Below are 20,058 nucleotides of genomic sequence, written 5' to 3'. Positions count from 1 at the left end.
GTATTATATGGTAGAAATTCAGTGATCAATAATGACATCATCATTCACTGAGGCACCTACCCTCAGAGAAAAGATATATACACACGGCAGGTTCCCTATTTTCTCACATTATTGCCTTACATTCCATCAAAGCCCTTATTTCCATCTATAAACCAAAGCTTTACCATATCTCTTTTCCCACAAAAATATAAGCACCAGGAATGCAAGAACCTGTTTGTCTCATGCTGCTGTATCCAAATCCTACAGTGCCTTGATTATTTGTGCTAAATGGGGTATACTGACTCTAAAGTGCATGGCAATGAGGGATGTTGAAACATTAGCATTAAGAGTATAGTCGACCCAGCAATCCCACTACTGCACATATACCCTGAGAAAACCATAATTCAAAAAGACTCATGTACCACAATGTTCATTGCAGCTCTATTTACAATAGCCAGGATATGGAAGCACCCTAAGTGTCCATCAACAGATGAATGGATAAAGAAGATGTGGCACATATATACAATGGAATATTACTCAGCCATAAAAAGAAACGAAATTGAGCTATTTGTAGTGAGGTGGATGGACCTAGAGTCTGTCATACAGAGTGAAGTAAGTCAGAAAGAGAAAAACAAATACCGTATGCTAACACATATATATGGAATCTAAGAAAAAAAAAAGGTCATGAGGAACCTAGGGGAAAGACGGGAATAAAGACGCAGACCTACTAGAGAATGGACTTGAGGATATGGGGAGGGGGAAGGGTAAGCTGGGACTAAGTGAGAGAGTGCAATGGACATATATATGCTACCAAATGTAAAATAAATAGCTAGTGGGAAGCAGCCACATAGCACAGGGAGATCAGCTCGGTGGTTTGTGACCACCTAGAGGGGTGGGATAGGGAGGGTGGGAGGGACGGAGATGCAAGAGGGAAGACATATGGGGATATATGTATAGGTATAACTGATTCACTTTGTTATAAAGCAGAAACTAACACACCATTGTAAAGCAATTATACTCCAATAAAGATGTTAAAAAAAAAAGAGTATAGTCTCTGAGAAAAAAAGGCTTGATTGCAACAGTGGTCCTGTCTTTCTCTCTTGCTAGGTATGTGTTCTCTCACAAATTACCTAAACTTACAAAGTTGAGTCATAAATGAGATATTAAAAGAGACTTGAACTTTATAGTAAAGGGTGTCTAATACACTGTAGGAAGTACACCAGTGTTTGGATAACAAGTAGGAAAGGAAAAGCTGTTCCAGAGGACAGGGAACTGGCCTGCATTCTTTGCAAGGCCAAGTCTTTTCCCGGTGAAGAGAAAAATGTCACAACTTTAACACACCACCTTCATCAAAGGTATTTGTTGACTATGATGGACCAAGACAAAAATTAGGGTATTTTGTAACCATATCTCTAAAATTGATAAAAGATAAAGCTCCAAATAATAAAAATGACCAGTATAGCCCTCTTCTTTCTAATGTAACTGGGGCTTCTTATGAATTAAGTTTAGCTCCACTACACTGTTTTTGCCTTCTAGAAAACAAGGATTATGATAACCAACGAAAGAATAAAGTTACCCTCCTCACGGCATCCAACACAGAAAAACGTCTTGCTTTCTTGGGTAGCAGTCAAATCCTCTAAAGCCAAACTCCTATAAGAAGAAGTCCTTCTGAGCATCTTGTACTATTATACCTCACATCACTTAATGGTTTGTGCTCATTCTTATTAGAATTCATTACATTCCTCTCTTTGACTACAAGTGCAATCCTGTAGGTCACTGACAAGAGGGCGCTTAAAAAAAAAACATGATTTAAGTATCTGGCACTAAGAATAAATGAGAAATTAATTTCATAATAAATATCATAACTACAAAAGAATAAAAAGTAAAATTTGCCTGAGGAAAACATACCTGAACTTGTATGTACATAAAATTGACTTAAAATATAAATGATTAAGTGAAAGAAAATTGCAAAGTTTATCTGAAAATACATAATTATAAGGGTATATTTTAATATATCCTGTCAGGAAATGAAATGCACAATAATATTTGTTAGCATTGGACAGCTTAGAAAACAGTTAATAATATATTTCCATGAAAGAACTATAGAAGCATTCCTGTAACAAAAAAATATACATAGTTTAATCACATACAAGCAAACAAAATTGAAAACACTGAGGTATTACATTGAGCTCCAAGAAACAAGAAAAACTCAGTCTCCTGACAGGAGAAAGGTTCTTATTGTCACGTGGAAAGACCAAGTGAAGGCAGCCAGTGAACACTGCAGTAGAGAAAAAACTCCCATGTCATTCTTTTTGATTACACCATTGCAGATGTCATGGTGAATCAAGAAAACATACTCACTAGGACTGTTAACAGCACAAGGTGTTTCCTACACAAATCAGACCTTATACGGATATAATATAGAGAAGAGGGGAATCAAAGAATACTCCCAATCACGACAATCTGATTAGTTTCCTGGTGGACAAGAGACCCTGGAGAAGCTGGATTTTTGATGTGGATCTTGGGAAGACATCAGTTGAAACCAGAGCTCTCAGAAAAATTGATATCATACAGTTATTTGTGGTTTTGAGGATACTCTTGACTGGAAGGGCAAAAAGTATGGAAAATGGGCTGGAAGATGGTATACCTGAAGCTCCTGTGCATCTGTCTCTCTATATGTAAAATCTGACTACTGCCTTCCAAATCTCATGCAAGTCAGACTATTGGTGGATTCTAACAAGGAACCACAAAAGGGATGAGTTCTGGAAAATCTAGTTCGTAACATTACCTACAGAGGGAATAACTCCAGCTCTAGATTTTGTTGTCCTATCAGGCCTCTCTTCTTAATTCAAAGTCTATTCACCAAATTATAGTCAGAAGGAAGGACATAAAGCGAAGACCCAAATATGAAAATAATAATTCACATGGAAACTATATTCTTTTATAAGTGAGGCATACATAAATATTTATTCAACTGTTTATTAGTATGGAAGACGGAAAAAGGCTCTTATACTCTTCACCCCCAAAAAGGAGCTTTGTCGGTAAGAAAGATAAATATATATTCTGGACTAGGATATCCAAGAACTGCCACAAGGCCATTAGGAAAATCCAAATACCAAACTGTCATTTTTCAGTGGCCCCTTAACACAGAACAAATAAAACATTATAAAACAATGTTAACCTAATTGCATTATTAGAAATACGCTTCAATTCACCTATGATCCAACAGGTTTCAAACAGGAAAGAGAAAATATTATTAACTGATTTAAAGAAAAAGCACTACCTATTAATCTTATGTACTGCTTGGAAACATATGACTTATAAAATCATCTCACCTTGTATTCATTTCTGAGAGTAATTACTAGAAATCCACCATCCAATGGTGCACTCTAAGAAAAGAGGCTTGATAAAGACAACATATTTACAACTTTAATAACAACTCTTTCCTATTTTCTGGAATGTTATACATAGATTAGTTTCCATCAAGCTTTCTCATGTTACTTACATTTATATTCTTTTTCACATGTAAAGATGTGGGCTCACTGAAATCTTTCCCAGGCTGTTTAACTCAAGAGTTTTTGTCCAGTGAGTCTTTTCATCCTTTCAGAACTGGGATGACAAGGCTTTCCAACATTCTTTACATTTATATGGTGTCTCTCCAGTGTGTGTTCTCACACGTCTTCAAATGGTTTGTGACAAATGAAGGGTTTACCACATTCCCTCCACTCTGATCTTTTGCACATCTTCAAAAAAAAAAAACTCTGATAACATCTGAAGGCTTTTCCACATTCCTTACAGTCACAGGGTTTCTCTTCACTATGAGCTCTTTTGCGCGTTTCTAATGAAGTGTAATCGCTGCAGGATTTACCACATTGCTTACAAGGTTTCTCTTCTATGGGAGTCCTTTCATGTGTTTTCAAGCTTTGAAAATATCTGAAGGCTTTCCCGTCTTGTTTACACTGACAGGCTTTCTCTCCAGTGTGGCTTCTTTCATGTTTTCAAAGTGAAGTTGATCAACTAAAGGCTTTTCCATATTCCTTATTCACAGAATTTCTTCTCAGTATGAACTCTTTTGTGCTTTTGGAAGGAAGTGTAATATCTGAAAGCTCTACCACATTGTTCACATTCATAGGGTTTCTCTCCAGTGTGCAGTCTCATGTGTACTCTTAAGGTCTGGTGATGGGAGAGGGCTTTCCCACATTCCTTGCATTCATAGGGTTTCTCTCCAGTATGAGTTCTTCCATGTGACTGTAAGGAATTGTAATAACTGAAGGCTTTACCACATTGTTCACATTCGAAGGGTTTCCCTCCAGTATGAATTTGTTTGTGTTTGTGAAAGGAAGGGTAATATCTGAAGGCTTTACCACATTGTTTACATTCATAGGGTTTCTCTCCAGTGTGCAGTCTCATGTGTATTTTTAAGGTTTGGTGATGGGAGAGGGCCTTCCCACATTCCTTGCATTCATAGGGTTTCTCTCCAGTATGAGTTCTTCTGTGTGATTGTAAGGAATTATAGTAACTGAAGGCTTTACCACATTGTTTACATTCATAGGGTTTCTCTCCAGTGTGAATCCTTTGATGTATTCGAAAAGAACTAGGAGAAATGAAGGCTCTCTCACATTCCTTACATTTATAAGGTCCATCTCCAGTGTGAGTGATCATGTGTGCTCGAAGGCTTGAGAGACCTCTGAAGGCTCTCCCACATTCCTTACATTCATAAGGCTTTTCCCCAGTATGAATTCTTTCATGTTTTCGAAAAGAACTGGGACAACTAAAGGCTTTACCACACTGCTTACATTCATAGGGTTTCTCTCCTGTATGAGTCCTTTCATGTGTTCGAAAAGTATGATAATATCTAAGGAATTTCCCACATTGTTTACACTGATAGGGTTTCTCTTCACTGTGAGTTGTTTCATGTGTTCGCAATGAAGAGGAACAATTAAAAGCTTTCCCGCATTCCTTACATGTATATGGAGCATCTCCAGTGTGTGTTACCATGTGTCTTCGAAACGCTGTGCTCCACATGAAAGCTTCCCCACATTCCTTACATTCATAGGGTTTTTCTCCTGTGTGAATCCTTTCATGTGTTTGAAAGGATGCGCGGGAATGGAACGCTTTTCCACATTCCTTACACTTATATTTTTTCTCTCGATTGTGATTTTTTTCATGCGTCTCCAAAAACTGGAGATAGCTAAAGGCTTTACCACATTCCTTACATTTATATGGCTTCTCTCCATGTTTCTGATACTCATATGGTTTACGTTCAGTGTGACAACTCATGTGTCTCTTAAGGGATGAATGACGCGTAAAGACTTTTCCACATATACTGCATTCACGTGGTTTCACTCCAGTAGTTTTCTTGTTCAGATTGAGATTTGGAATAAGGCTGAAGTTTTCTCCACATTGACTACCCTCTTTACTTTCACAGAGTCTCTCTACCACATGACTTCTGTAAAAAACAAGGAGTATATTATCAATGAGGTCTTTATTAACAATTTTATACTCAATAGTAGGATATTTGAAGTACATTTTTATCACTTATAGCAATAGTGTAGGTTTTATGCCTTGTCTGAATTGTTTCAAGTTAAATATAAGAAATGCTCTTGCAATCATCAAAACAGTGACATTCATATAGAGTTTATCTATAGTGTTGAACTATTTTGCAAACACTGAACATCTATGTCATATAAGAAAGTAATTTTGGTGAAAATTTTCTAAGAATAACTAAATTTGGAGCATGCATTATTTCTTTTATTTCCTTCTTTTAAAACTGCATAACATAACAGGATACTCACATGAGGCACTATTTTATATTGTGAGTTTGACTTACCTTAGTTTTCTCCCCTGGTTTTTGTACTGATCTTCAATGTCATGATCTTCCCATTTTTCTCCTAAATTGCAGACCAAGAAAAATGATTCCAAGATATTAGAAGTTATAGAAAAACTATCTAAGTCCATTGTTGGCTGTGACCATGCCTAGTTTATTTAGCAACATCCTGCATTTCCACATTCAACATCTTGGAACAATGTTAATGAGCAAGAGACATGTGTTCTCTAATTGACAAAGTAAAGGTAAGTTGTCATACTCACCTACTGAGGCCAGGTTCCTCAACGTTTCCCGCATCACATCTCTGTAGAGTTTCTTCTGTGAAGGATCCAGTAAAGCCCACTCCTCCAGGGTGAAGCTCACAGCCACATCCTCAAAGGTCACTGAGTCCTAAAACATCCCAGATATGTGTATAGTAGGATGTGTGAGACTAACAGCACTGGACATCTATACACCATTTATACGAAGGTTATGTATGATTCTGTCATCTCCAAACATTTATTCTATGACTTGGTCATCAGAAACTTACTCTCTGTCCACACTTCCTAATAAGTTTAACAGCATCGTGAAAACATGCAAATTATTTACATAGTTTTATTGTGATTTCGTCACATCTTATTTCTCTCTAATTGCAGGGTCCAGAGCATGTTGGGAAATGACAGAAATGCTACACACATGAAACAAATTTCATTTTAAGATCATGGATTCCTTGTGAGGAAAACTCTTTCCTTGCCCTTCTTATTACCCACCATTTACAGCACACCATGAACAAAAGGGTCAAATCTGCATGAGATTTTACTAAATAAAAACATAGTGAAAACTAAAAGCTTTTACTTCTATTCCTATCACCAAACATGAGACTCCAGAACACCTGTAGAAATCCAGCTTTTAATAAGGTCCAGCTGGCTATTTCGTCCCTAAGTACTCCAGGCCTTTAGAAGTAGTGTGGTATGATGTAGCTGGTGGAATGAAAATATCCTTGTCAGGAAGTATTGCTTTTAACTTGTGTAATACTTACCACAGGCTCAGTTTTCCCTTTCTCTCTCTGGTTTGATGGACTAGAAAGTTATTTGGAACTTAGAGTTCAGATACTAGGAAGAAGATTGCACAACCTAGACCACAAAGTCCCTATACTTGTGCGCCTTGGCGCTGCTTAGAGGCACACAAAGTGCTGTAGTATGCCGGAAGAGCTCTTTATGGCAGAACCAGAACACTGGGCCCTGTGCCTTGTTGACCTTGAGGAACAGCTGCAGACTGCAAGTGTGTTCACTGAAAATCACAGTGGATTCATGGCTAATTTGCCCATAAAATATATGAAGGATTCAGCAGTGCTCTCCTCCAAACAACTCTAAAATCTCCATTTTCAAACAGCAGGAAGAAGTGTTTCCCGACCAGCCATTCTAGAGGTTCTTCTCCCAATTTCTCTAATTCTCAAGCTCCTATCTGGTCTACAGAAGTATGATGGCTTGACCACTGAGCATACGAATTCCTTAGTTGATGACAGCACATACTACCAATAGTGAATGAAAAGGTTTACTTCCATAATTGAGGTCTCTGGGGAAAGTAAGGCATACTTCTCCAGCTGCCATGAAATGGCTTGAGAGAGAAAGAAAAGGTGCCTGGACTTTTTTTTTTTAATTGAGGTTAGGGGGTGGGTTTAGGTGAGGGTTCACACACAAGAACAGGATCTTATGAGGACTGACTGTTCTGCTACTGCCAAAGGAAGGAGCACCAAGGCACTCATCACTTTGTATAGATGTGGGTCAAAGAGAAATGAGGGGGGATGAGACTTTAAGGTTGTCAGCAGCCAGTCATCAAAAACTGGAGTCAGAGAACTCTGGTTTCTCGTTTTGGATGCCATCATTCCCAACCTCATAGAAAAAAGTGAAAACACTTGAAATCAACAACTCTTCTTAGTTCCATCAGAGCTCTGAAGTCACAGGAAACCACTGGTTTCAAAATTGGGAAACAGAAAATAAAGATACAAGGCCTATACTGAAAACAATCTATTTCACCAGAAGCTAGTTCAAAGACAAAAAAGAGCAAACAATGCAGAACACAATATCCATGAACTGTAGGACAATGACAGAATGTTTAAAATACACACAATGGAAATACCTGAAGGAAAAGAAAGACAGAAAGGAACAGAAGAAATAAGTGAAATAATAATAACAGATTTTTTTCAAAAATTAATCATTGATGGCAAACCACAGATCCAGGAAGCTCAGAGAACACAAAATGAAAATGCTAAAAAATGTACACCCACGATGCAGTGGTTAAGAATCTGCCTGCCAGTGCAGGGGACACGGGTTCAAGCCCTGGTCCAGGAAGATCCCATATGCCGCGGAGCACCTAAGCCCGTGCACCACAACTACGGAAGCCTGAGTGCCTAGAGCCCGTGCTCTGCAACTAGAGAAGCCACTGCAATAAGAAGCCCACACACCGCAATGAAGAGTAGCCCCCACTCACCACAGCTAGAGAAAGCCCGCACAAAGCAACAAAGACCCAATGCAGCAAAAAAATAAATAAAATTAATTTTAAGAAAAGCACACCCAAGTATATTGAAAAGAGCTAGCAGAAGAAACACCTTAGTGAGCTGAGAAAAAAAGATTAAATTTTTTTTTATTTTATTGAAGTATAGTTGATTTACAATGTGTTTTTTTTTTAAAGACTAGTCCTTTGTTTTATAAATTTATTTATTTATTTTTTCTGTGTTGGGTCTTCATTTCTGTGCGAGGGCTTTCTCTAGTTGTGGCAAGTGGGGGCCACTCTTCATCACGGTGCGTGGGCCTCTCACTATCATAGCCTCTCTTGTTGTGGAGCACAGGCTCCAGACAAGAAGCCTCAGTAGGTGTGGCTTACGGGTCTAGTTGCTCCGCGGCATGTGGGATCCTTCCCAGACCAGGGCTCGAACCCATGTCCCCTGCATTAGCAGGCAGATTCTCAACCACTGTGCCACCAGGGAAGCCCAATGTTGTGGTTTAAAATATATATATATATTTATTATTTATTTTATTTATTTACTTATTTAGGCTGCACCGGGTTTTAGCTGTGGCATGCATGCAGGATCTAGTTCCCTGACAAGGGATCAAACCCGAGACACCTGCATTGGGAGCTCACAGTCTTACCCACTGGACCACCAGGGAAGTCCCTACAATGTTGTGTTAATTTCTGCTGTACAGCAAAGTGAATCAGTTATACATATATATTCTTTTTCATATTCCTTTCCATTATGGTTTATTACAGGATATTGACTATAGTTCTGTGCTATACAGTAGGACCTTGTTGTTTATCCATTCTATATATAATAGTTTGCATCTGCTAATCCCAAACTCCCAATCCATCCGTCCCCCACTCCCTCTTGGTAGCACTAGTCTGTTCTCTATATCTGTGAGTCTGTTTCTGTTTCGTAGATAAGTTCATTTGTGTCATATTTTAGGTTCCACATATAAGTGATATCATATGGTATTTGTCTTTCTCGTTCTGACTTACTTCACTTAGTATGATACTCTTTAGGTCCATCCATGTTGCTGCACATGGCATTATTTTATTCTTTTCTATGACTGAGTAGTATTCCTGTTTGTTTGTTTTTTTGGTATGTGTGTGTGTGTGTGTATATATATATACATATATATATGTGTATATATATGTGTATGTATGTATGTATATATATATATATATATATACACCAATCTTCTTCATTCATCTATTGATGGACATTTAGATTGTGAACAGTGGCTTGGCTATTGTGAATAGTGCTGCTATGAACATAGGGGTGCATGTATCTTTTCTAATTATAGTTTTGTCTATATGTCCAGGACTGGGATTGCTGGCTCATATGGCAACTCTATTTTTAGTTTTTTAAGGAACCTCCATACTGTTTTCCATAGTGGCTGTATCAATTTACATTCCCACCAACAGTGTAGGAGGGTTCCCTTTTCTCCACACCCTTTCCAGCATTTGTTATTTGTAGACTCTTTAATGATGGCCATTCTGACCAGTGTCAGGTGGTACCTAATTGTAGTTTTGATTTGCATAGAGAAAAAAAGACTTGAATTAAATCAGACTTGTTTTTAGAAACAACACAAGGAAGAAGAGAGTGGAGTGAAATACTGTATAGGCAGGCGTACTTCATTTCATTGTGCTTCACTGTATTGTACTTTGCAGATTTTGTGTATTTTACATATTAAAAGTTTGTGGCAACCCTACATTGCCAGATGATAGTTAACACTTTTTAGCAATAAAGTTTTAAAATTGAGCTATGTAGATTGTTTTTTAGACATGATGCTATTGCATACTTAATAGGCTACAATATAGTATAAACATAATTTTATATACACTGGGAAACCAAAAATAAGTGTGACTCACTTTATTGTGGTGGTCCTGAACAGAACCCCCAATCTCTGAGGTATTCCTGTATTTAAAGTTTTGGGGAAAAAAAACACTCTCTTGGGACTTCCTTGGTGGTGCAGTGGTTAAGAATCTGCCTGCCAATGCAGGGGACACGGGTTCGAGCCCTGGTCCGGGAGGATCCCATATGCCATGGAGCGACTAAGCCCATGCACCACAACTACTACTACCGCGAGCCACAATTACTGGGCCCGTGTGCCACAACTAATGAAGCCCGCACGTCTAGAGCCCATGCTCCACAACAAGAGAGGCCACTGCAATGAGAAACCTGTGCACCGCAACGAGGGGTAGCCCCCACTTGCTGCAACTAGAGAAGCCCACACGCAGCAATGAAGACCCAACATAGTGAACAATAAATAAATTAAATAAATAAATTTAAAAAAAGAAAGAATAAAGTATGGTTCTTTAAAAAAAAACCCAAAACTCTTAGTTTTCAGATCCCAAAGCTAGTCCTTTGAAAATATTAATTTAATAAAATTGATAAACATCTAATCAAGACAACTGAGCAAAGAAGAAAAACAGAAATTACTAAATCAGAAATAAAAGGAGGAGGAAATAACCATGAAAAAAGATTTGACACCATCCAACATCCATTTATGATAACAAACTAGAAATTGAGCGAAAGGCTCTCTTCTTAAAAAAGAACAACTACACAACACCTGTAGGTAAGATCATACTGAGTCGTGAGAAGCTGGATGCTTTACTGTTAAGAGGGGAATAGGGCAAGGAAGTTTCCTTTCACTGCTCCTATTAAACAATGTACTGGAAGCCCTAGCTAATGCAGTAAGGTAAGAAAAAGAAATAAAAGGTATACAGAGTGGGAAACAACAAATAAAACTTTGTTCCTTATGATACAATTGTTTATGCAAAACATCTGATAGCATCAACAACAACAGAGATAACCCCTGGAATTAGTAACAGTGTATAGCAAGGTTGAAGGATACACAAGTCAATTGGTTTCCTATAGACCCAAGCAAATACAGTCAATTGATCTTTGACAAAGGAGTAAAGGCAATTCAACAGAAAAAGTAAAGTCTTTTCAACAGTGCTATAAATAATGGATATTCACATAGAAACACACATGAGCACAAACAAAATGAAAGTCGACACACACCTTTCACAAAAATTAACTTAAAACAAATCATATATCTAAATGTAAAATGAAAAAGCAAAAACATTCTAGAAGATAACATATGAGAAACTACAGGTGACCTTGGGTTCGGTAATAAATTTTTCAATAAGACACACACACAAAAATCCCCAAAAGAGAAAAAATGCTAAGTTTCACTTCATTAAAATGAAAAACTCCCGTTCTGGAAAAAGTGTTTAGAGAATGAAAAGGCAAGTCACACACCAGGAGAAAATCCTTTGTAAAACACTTATCTGATAAATGACTGATACCCAAAACAACTAAAGAACTCTTAAAGCACAACAATAAGATTACAGATACTCCAAATAAAAATGGGCAAAAGATGTGAACAGACAAGTCACCAAAGAAAGACAGATGGAAAATAAGGAATTTGAAAACATGCTCAACATATGTCACTGGGGGATTACAAATAAAACAATGAGCTATCACTACATACTTATTAAACGCCAAAAATTTTGAAACACTCACAACACCAGCCATTGGTGAAGACGTGAAGCTATAGATAATCCTTATTCATTGTTGGTGGGAATGAAATTTGATACGCCTGTATTGGAAGACAGAATTTTCTGTCAAAACTAAATACACTCTTACTTCTCATACTAAGATCCAACAATCACACTTGTTGGTATTGACCTAAATGAGTTGAACTCACGATCTCACATTTTCACAAAACCCTACATATGAATGTTTGTAGGAACTTTATTCATACTTGGCAAGGGTTAAGAGTTAAGCAAGATATCTTTCAAGAGTCAAATGGATAAATCAGTGGTATATCCTTACAATGAAACACTGTTCAGTGATAAAAGGAAATGAGGTATCAAGCCATGAAAACACATGGAGGAACCTTAAAAGTATACTGCTAAGTGAAAGAAGCCAATCTCACAAGGCCACACACTGTATGATTCCAAGTGAATAACACCCTGGAAAAGACAAAACTATGGGCCAGTAAAAAGATCTCAGGCTGTGAAGGATTTGAGGGTTGGAGGGAGGGATGAATGAATAGGTGGGGCATAAAAGATGTTTAGGGAAGTGAAACTACTGTATGTGATACAGAAATGAAGGACACAGGTCATTAAACATTTGCCAAACCCACAGATCTTATAATGCAGAGTCAATGCTAATGTAAACCATGCAATTTACTGTATCAGTGTTTGCTGAGCAATTTTAACAAATGTACCAGTTAAACAAGAAGTAAAAAATAGTGCAAACTGTGGATGCAGAGGGGTTATGTGGAAATTCTCTATACTTTCTGTAAACCTAAAACTACCCTAAAACAACTGAAGTGTATTAGAAAAAAAAAGATGAAGACAAACGAATTACAATTCACCCCTGATTTGACTGACTGATGACTGAAACAGGACACCTTTCATTCAACTGACTTGAACTTATTCAATAAGGCAGTATGGTGCTCCATGAGCCTAAGACCAGTAAGAGAGGTAAAACTTCCACTGAATGCCATGTTGAAGAGAACTGCACTGCATATTCTGAGAAGTGCCATGGTTACTATCAATAGTGTCTAGAACTCCAACATGGATGAGGATTGTTCTGGCAAGACCGTGTGTTCTGGACCTAGGGCATGTTAGACGAGATTTACCTTGATTTATATTTTTGGTATCTCTTGAGTTCAAAGGTTCCTAAAATTCTTTTACCACAAAGGGGAAACTCTTAGACAATTGTCCAAAAGTCTGTGAATACAAGTAGATGAGGCCAGTTTTGGTCAGTAGTAAGACGACTGCCTGATGTTTGGTTTGTGTGACCCTGGGGTTTGGTCATTCATCCGGGATATCACAATTAAGGGATGAAGAGCAGCAACTCTCCACAGAGCTCATCATGTAGGAATGCATATTGTCATCCTTAAAGTCTGTGCACTCCCAAAAGCTGTGCATTCCGTCAATCCCAGGGAAGCCTCCATCTGGGGAAGTGGTGACCTTTTCCAACACCAAAGCAACTTTCAAGGGACTGAATAGGGAAGAGGCCACCCTCCTGCAGGAGGCATGGGCCAGGACAAGTTTGACTCCATCATGTCACATGGAGGTGTTGGTAGGCATGCCGACCCGATGGGGTGCTATTTCCAAGGTTAAAGGCATAATGGGCAGCTCAGCAGAGGATCGCATGCTCAGCACTTGTGAGAGCCTCTATTTTCAACAGAGCCCGGTACATGGTGATAATTGAAGTTCTAAGGTAGTTCCTTGCACCAGAAACCTATAGATAACTTAAGGCCATCATGGGTAATTCCAGGAGGCATTAGCCTCTATACTGAGGGAGACTCCAAAGGAACTAACAGGAATGCCTGTTGTATAGCCATTTAAACATAGTCCAGAGTCTTCTGTAGTAGGGGTGCCCTCAAGGTAGGGGCCAATTTCCAAGTAATAGTAAAAATGGGCTCAAGTAAAATTCGTAAATAAGGAATATGCTGTCTCCCCAACACCAAAAGAACCTAGTAGATCTTGTAGGTGCTGAGAGGGATTACAGATATTTCTTCACACTGTCAGGGAGGGAAAAGCTGTCTAATTACCAAAAAACATTCAGAAACTTAACCAAGGGCCTCACATATGTGTGGGGTCAATGGCTCGTACACTTTTCGCAAGCTCCTTTTTTCAGTAATTGTATGTTCTGAATGAATGAGAAACGAATGTCCTCAGAGGAGGATGTCGTTAGTGTGATGTCATACCTGTGCTCCTGGAACAAAGTGCATGCAGTTCAGATCTTCCTGCAGAGACTGTGGGATGGCCACGCTGCTGAGGTTCCCTGAGGGTAACCAGGTAAACGTGTATCATGTCCCTTCAGAGGTGAAGGCAACTGCAGCTGAGAGGGTGTTGAAATAGGCACTGAATGGAACAGACTTATCAAACCTGTGAGAGCAGGGTATTTACCAGCCGCTGATTGGATGGAGTAAGTAATTTCCACAATGTTGGAGACTAAGAATAGGGGCTAATTTGATGCAACCACAACTCGGGTTGCTGTAATCCACTATGAGGTGTCATTCATCCTTTCCAGGTTTAAGGGCAGACCAAATAAGGCTATTAAAGAAGAAAATTGGCGGTAAACACTTCTCCCTAAATACATTTCTTATAATGGTTTTCAATAATTCAAGGCCTTGTTTAATTTAAATCAGGCCGTATTAACTAATTTAACTGATAGTTAAGGTCTCTCTCTGGGGTCTCATTTTGTCTAGCCAATTTGGAAGTAGAAGACAATTTAATTTTACTTAATGAACCATGGGTTCAGAGCTTTCCTGCTCACTATGGGATATTTTGGGACAATGGGAGATATGACTATGAGAAATTTAGGCAACATGAGAGTTCTGCTGCTGAAGGCAAATTATACCTATTTGTCCTTTATATTATATTCAGTAATTCTTCCTAAGATGATGAGGTAAATTGTTTAAACTTAGTGGGATCCCCAGGTATACCTGTAATTTGAAACCTAGTTTGATTAATTACACGGAGTTTTGTGAATTAGTGCAGTACAGGAGAAGTTAATATTAAATCAAACCCATATTATAGAGGACCAAAAGCTAAGCAGGCCCCTTCCATCTTTTGCTATGCAAATTTTTTAGCATAATTGCAAATTATGCAAAAATGCAAATTTTTTTCACAGTTGAGTGAAATTGTGTTCCTTTATTTCAGTACCTTTCTTCTCTCGTTCCCTCCCTCCAGTTCTTCCTTGTTTTGCATCTTAGGTCACTGGATATACTCTGGGGGAGAGGGTGTCCTCTCTTCTCTTGTATTGATAATTTTTTTCCTCCAGAGAGCCTCACCCCAGTGCCATCAAGGTCAGAGGCCTCCTTCATGATAACTGGTTACTTTATAGAAATTAAGCACCCTGGGCTTCCCTGGTGGCGCAGTGGTTGGGAGTCCACCTGCCGATGCAGGGGATGCGGATTCGTGTCCCGGTCTGGGAGGATCCCACGTGCCGCGGAGCGGCTGGGCCCGTGAGCTGTGGCCGCTGAGCTTGCGCTTCCGGAGCCTGTGCTCCGCGGCCCACGTACCGCAAATAAAAAAAAAGAAATTAAGTACCCTAGGCTTAAATTGTTTTAAATTAATCCCTTTGCTGTGCCACAGTGAGGCTATGGGTTTTGTCCACCATAACTCAGAGGGTCAGGATCTTTGTTGCAGTAGAGGCAGGGGCAGCAGCAGCAGAGGTACTTAAGGGGCCTGGTGAGCCCTCTGGTATTAGGAGCGGACTCAGCCTGGCACCTACTGGCTACCTTTACCCTCTCTTCTCTTTCTCTCTGGAATAATTGTTCTTTTTGGAGTGACCATCCAAGGGGCTCACCTCATTCACAGGGTATAATCATCCGAGTACTCCGCAAAGATCACCCTCCGCCCCAAGGTCTGGGTGAACCCAGCCTCAGTCACACCTTCACTCCAAACACAAATAGGTTCCATCCACGCCATGGACTCAGGACCACTATAAGGAGGGCCCCAGGGCTCCTGCTCCCAAAAGACAAGGAATTACCAAAACTGCCTCTGTATATAGAGCCCAGGCTTGGTGGATCAGCAACGCCACACAGGGCAGCACAGCGCACAGGAGGAGACCCCAGCAAACAGCAGCTCACAGGGCAGGAGCCTCCAGGCTTTCTTATCAGCCTGTCCTGATAAGAAGCACTAGGGGAAAAGGGAGAGGTGAGGCTTAACTTTCAGTAGTCAAACATCAAATATGTGGATCCTGACTACTCATTATAAGAACAAACCCAGGGCTTCCCTGGTGGCGCAGCGGTTGAGAGTCCACCTGCCGATGCAGGGGACACGGGTTCGTGCGCCGCTCCGGGAAGATCCCACATGCCGCGGAGCGGCTAGGCCCGTGAGCCACGGCCGCTGAACCTGCGCGTGTCCGGAGCAACGGGAGAGGCCACAACAGTGGGAGGCCCGAAAAGAACAAACCCAGTTAAGAGAAACACGCATTCGCACTAGCTTCTTTTTATATAAAGAAACATTAACAGGATGATCAAGAAGTAATCAAAAACTGGTATTTTGAGAGTGGGTGGAGTAAGAGTACAGGAGTGGAGGAGGATATGTAGGTAGGGAGTCTTCTTAAGTTTCTTATTTTAGGAATATTTTTTAACCGTCATGTGCATCATTTATTTAAAAGCAGGAGAGAAATTGATATGCGTCATATTTTCCCACGCTTAATCATTATTTTAAATTAATTTTTGTTTTTTAAAATTAATTTTAACTTTTCTACATAGGAAACCACTCCAAGATTTAATCCTTTAAATGCTAACAGATATAAAACTGCACACCGTCAAAGATTTACAAATCCCCTTCTAACTGAAAGCACAAGAACATTATAGTTTGTCCCTCCACTACATTTCACGCTGGGGATATTTTCAGGAATGAGTGGCATAATGAAAAATATTAGGGGTTTGCAATTAAACCCTGAAATAGACTAGGAATTTAAAAGATGTATATAAGCTTTAAGGTGTTTTCTTCATATCAACAGAAATATAATATCATATATTATATCTTCATATCAACAGAAATTATAATTTTTTCCTCACATCCATTAAAATAAGACTTTATTTGCTTTAGGAATAGCATGACCTTTTTAAATGTCAAAGTTCCCTAGGGACAGGAGAGCATTATGCTAAATGAAATAAGTCAGAGAAAGATAAATACTTAATAACTGTAAATGGAGTATAACCTTTAAAAATTGTATAATAAATAAATTTTTTTAATGGAAAAAGCACCTGAGCACTTAAATATACCCATCTCATGTTGAAGTTCTTTTGTCTAAATGGAACAAAATTCTAATTGGTTCCACAATTTTCTTGCTTTACTCACATCGTATCTCTCAATCAACTTACACACTAAAAGCCCCAAAGCTAATGGAAACTAGAGTCAAAGAACTGCAATCTTCAGTTGAGAAAGAAATCCAAAGAAAGAAACACATATTTGAAATGACTGTGTGATTCTGAGGATTCCAGTATTTATGTGAAAAATTTAACAATTTTTGCAAAGTACTTGGAAATTGATATTGGCTTATTAAACCTCCTTAAGGTAGAATTTTAAAGCTTTGTACGCATTGGAACTCTACCTGGTTTTGGACCAACCCCAGAACAAAACAGAGCCACCTCTTACACACACACACACACACACACACACACACACACACGACTGCAATAAACCTGGAGAACTTGCATGAGGGAACTCACCTTAAAAGGAGAAATTGTATAGTTTTTAAAATTGTATAAAATAAAATCGTTTGCTCTGCTATAAACCACCATTAAAAATCACAGTGTTTCAATTTGGTACTCAAATACCATTTCTGGATTAAAAATTGTCACGGAAGTAATAAATGATTCCAACAACAACAACAACAAAAGAAACACAAATACTGGAATCAACACAGATAAGCAGCCTTCTAGCTACAGTTCAGAAGAAAAACCCACTTTCAGAAAGATGACCAAATTCCCAGACTTGGGGTCTAAGATATAACCCCTAGAGTGGGTTAGTTGCTGGAGAAGGAGGGTAGGGACAGCTGAGGAGCCACATGAATGAATTCTGGGAACTCACACGCCCTCCCTCGTCCTGTAAGCATGGAAGTGCTACCTACACTAGGTTCTAGTCTCACAAGTGAGGAAACTCTCAGCCTCATTCAGTTTAAGGTTCTGACCCAAATTTATAAACCCTTTGTCCACAAGACAGAGGATGTGATCGTAACAGACTCTCTCAATGTGCACAAATTACATTGAGTGCACCTACACTGTGGATGTACAACTCAAACATGACGTCTAGAAATGTCTAGGCCTATGGAACCACAACTACAACCTCAGAAAGGGAATCAATCCCACCTCCTTGCAGGTGCATCCCCAGCTTTCCAGGGCTCTGTAGCTTCTCTCAGCATAAGTCTCCTTCTGTGATGGGTGTAAGCAGGTAGGACACCTGCAGGGGAGGCTCCCCAGGAAGAACAACTGGGCCTGCAAGTCCTTCTCTTTACAGGCTCAAGGAAGCGTGGATCACTGACTATAGGCCTCTGCTCTGCACTGGAGCTGCTTTGGAACATGGTTGATGTTTTAACTGACACAAACCTGGTGTTTGAACAATCCAGCAAAATAATTTAAACCCATCGTTTATGTGGAAAGGAGATAAGAAAATTGTAAGCCACTGTTACTAGTTCAACCAGGAAACACAAAATATCTACTCGTTTCAGAAGAAAAGATGTCAGTTAATGATTATTTCCAAAGCAAGAAACTGGTTTGAAAATAATTAATCGCACTTGAACACTTGGTCTGCAAGTCTCAGCAGACACCACACAATCTGAGAATTTCATTTGAAATCACCCAAAAGTAAAGAATAGTCCTCAGAAACTTACTACACACGCTTGGGGGAAGAAAAAAAGCAAAACAAGAATTTGTAAATGGAATGTAATCCTGGAATATTTTATTTTTTCTGAGAGTCACCACTTCTGCTTCTTTGGAAATATTTTATACTACTGTCTTTGAAGCTGTATTGATTACATACATTTTATCTGATTGAAAAACGATGCTTAAATACATGAATAAATCTTTTAAAGGTGACAATCCCAGGGAGGGCCAACGCTGACAGCACACATCACCCAGGAAAGTTTTAAAGAGGAACCTCCACCCATAGGATGTCTGTGCCCAGGAATGAGGCTGGGAGGAGAGGCACAAGGATTTTGAACAACCTAATTCCAGGAGGTTATTCTTTGCTTTCTTCTCATGGAAAACACCCACAGACAAAAGTAAACTGAAAAAAAAGGGCCATCCAGGGCTCTGGGGGAAAATGATAAAGTTAAAATACTGGGTCTGTTTGAAAGGTACCACGGAGGACAAATAGTTGATAATGATGCTGTGAATCAGAGAAGGAAAGATGGCTTTGGGAATGTGGGGTGGATTGTGAAAATTTAGGGGTTTATTACCAGCCCTAGAAAGAGCTAGGCTGAGGGCACAGGGTCGTGGACTTGAGACTCTGCTACCCAAATAATTGGAAAACTCAAAGAGAAAACGGGTGCCCCCTGGGAGAAAGTAAGGACTGGGGACCCCCCAGACCACAGCTCCTCTCACGCACGAACCACGGAGACCGAGTCACGATGGTCCCCTGATGACCCTCCCGGTGGTCACCACACAATCTGGGGCGGACGTGGGGCTGCGGGGCCGGGGCCGAAGCCGCGGCTTGCAGTGACGGGACAGGACACCGGGGTCCCGGCTGCCGGCCCCGCCCCCACGCGGCAGGACGGAGGGGACCGAGGTCCGAGCGGCGCCACTCGCGTCCTCAAGACTCCGGAGTTGACAGCGGGGAGGCCCGGTACCATCACAGCTGGTTCGGATCAATTCCAACCAACGCCTCCTTCCCTCCCGCTCCAACTCCGCACCCGGGTAACCCACACTCACCATTTCTAGGTTTCCTGGGTCTCTCTGAATCCTTCCTACGACTCCCACGACCACCGCAGGTCACAGCGCGACAGACTCTGAGGCACTGCCACCTCCGTCATTGAAGGATAGGAAACAGGATCGCTAGCCTGGCCTGAGGGAGTGAAAACGCCCGAGCTAGAGCAGTGCGTCGCCCCACCCACCTGCCCAAGCGGCGCCCCTGATTGGACAGTTTGCAAGGCCGCATCCCCCAGTGCTTGAGTGACAGCTGGGCGGGAGGACGTGTGACTCTTGGAAACTAGCTTCCGCCCCGCCCCTGCCCCGACCCGTGCTGAGGGCAGCGGGTGGGGCGGAAAC

At 40.2% G+C, this 20,058-nt stretch overlaps 1 protein-coding gene across 1 annotated transcript; it reads right to left on the bottom strand.

Annotated features, from left to right (window-relative positions):
- Window positions 1–2,133: 2,133 nt before the first annotated feature.
- Window positions 2,134–19,851, bottom strand: LOC132517532 (zinc finger protein 709-like). Its single transcript, XM_060144907.1, has 4 exons — window positions 19,723–19,851; window positions 6,070–6,196; window positions 5,810–5,870; window positions 2,134–5,428 (listed from the first exon to the last, which is right to left on the bottom strand). The coding sequence occupies exons 1-4, from the start codon at window positions 19,723–19,725 to the stop codon at window positions 4,018–4,020; spliced, it is 1,602 nt and encodes a 533-aa protein (XP_060000890.1). The 5' UTR covers window positions 19,726–19,851; the 3' UTR covers window positions 2,134–4,017.
- Window positions 19,852–20,058: the final 207 nt, after the last annotated feature.

The sequence above is a fragment of the Lagenorhynchus albirostris genome, chromosome 3 (genome assembly GCF_949774975.1).
Source record: "Lagenorhynchus albirostris chromosome 3, mLagAlb1.1, whole genome shotgun sequence".
In the NCBI taxonomy this organism is placed as follows: Eukaryota; Metazoa; Chordata; class Mammalia; order Artiodactyla; family Delphinidae; genus Lagenorhynchus; species Lagenorhynchus albirostris.
Note: the sequence above shows the minus strand (reverse complement) of the source record. Positions and strands in the feature narration are given on the sequence as shown.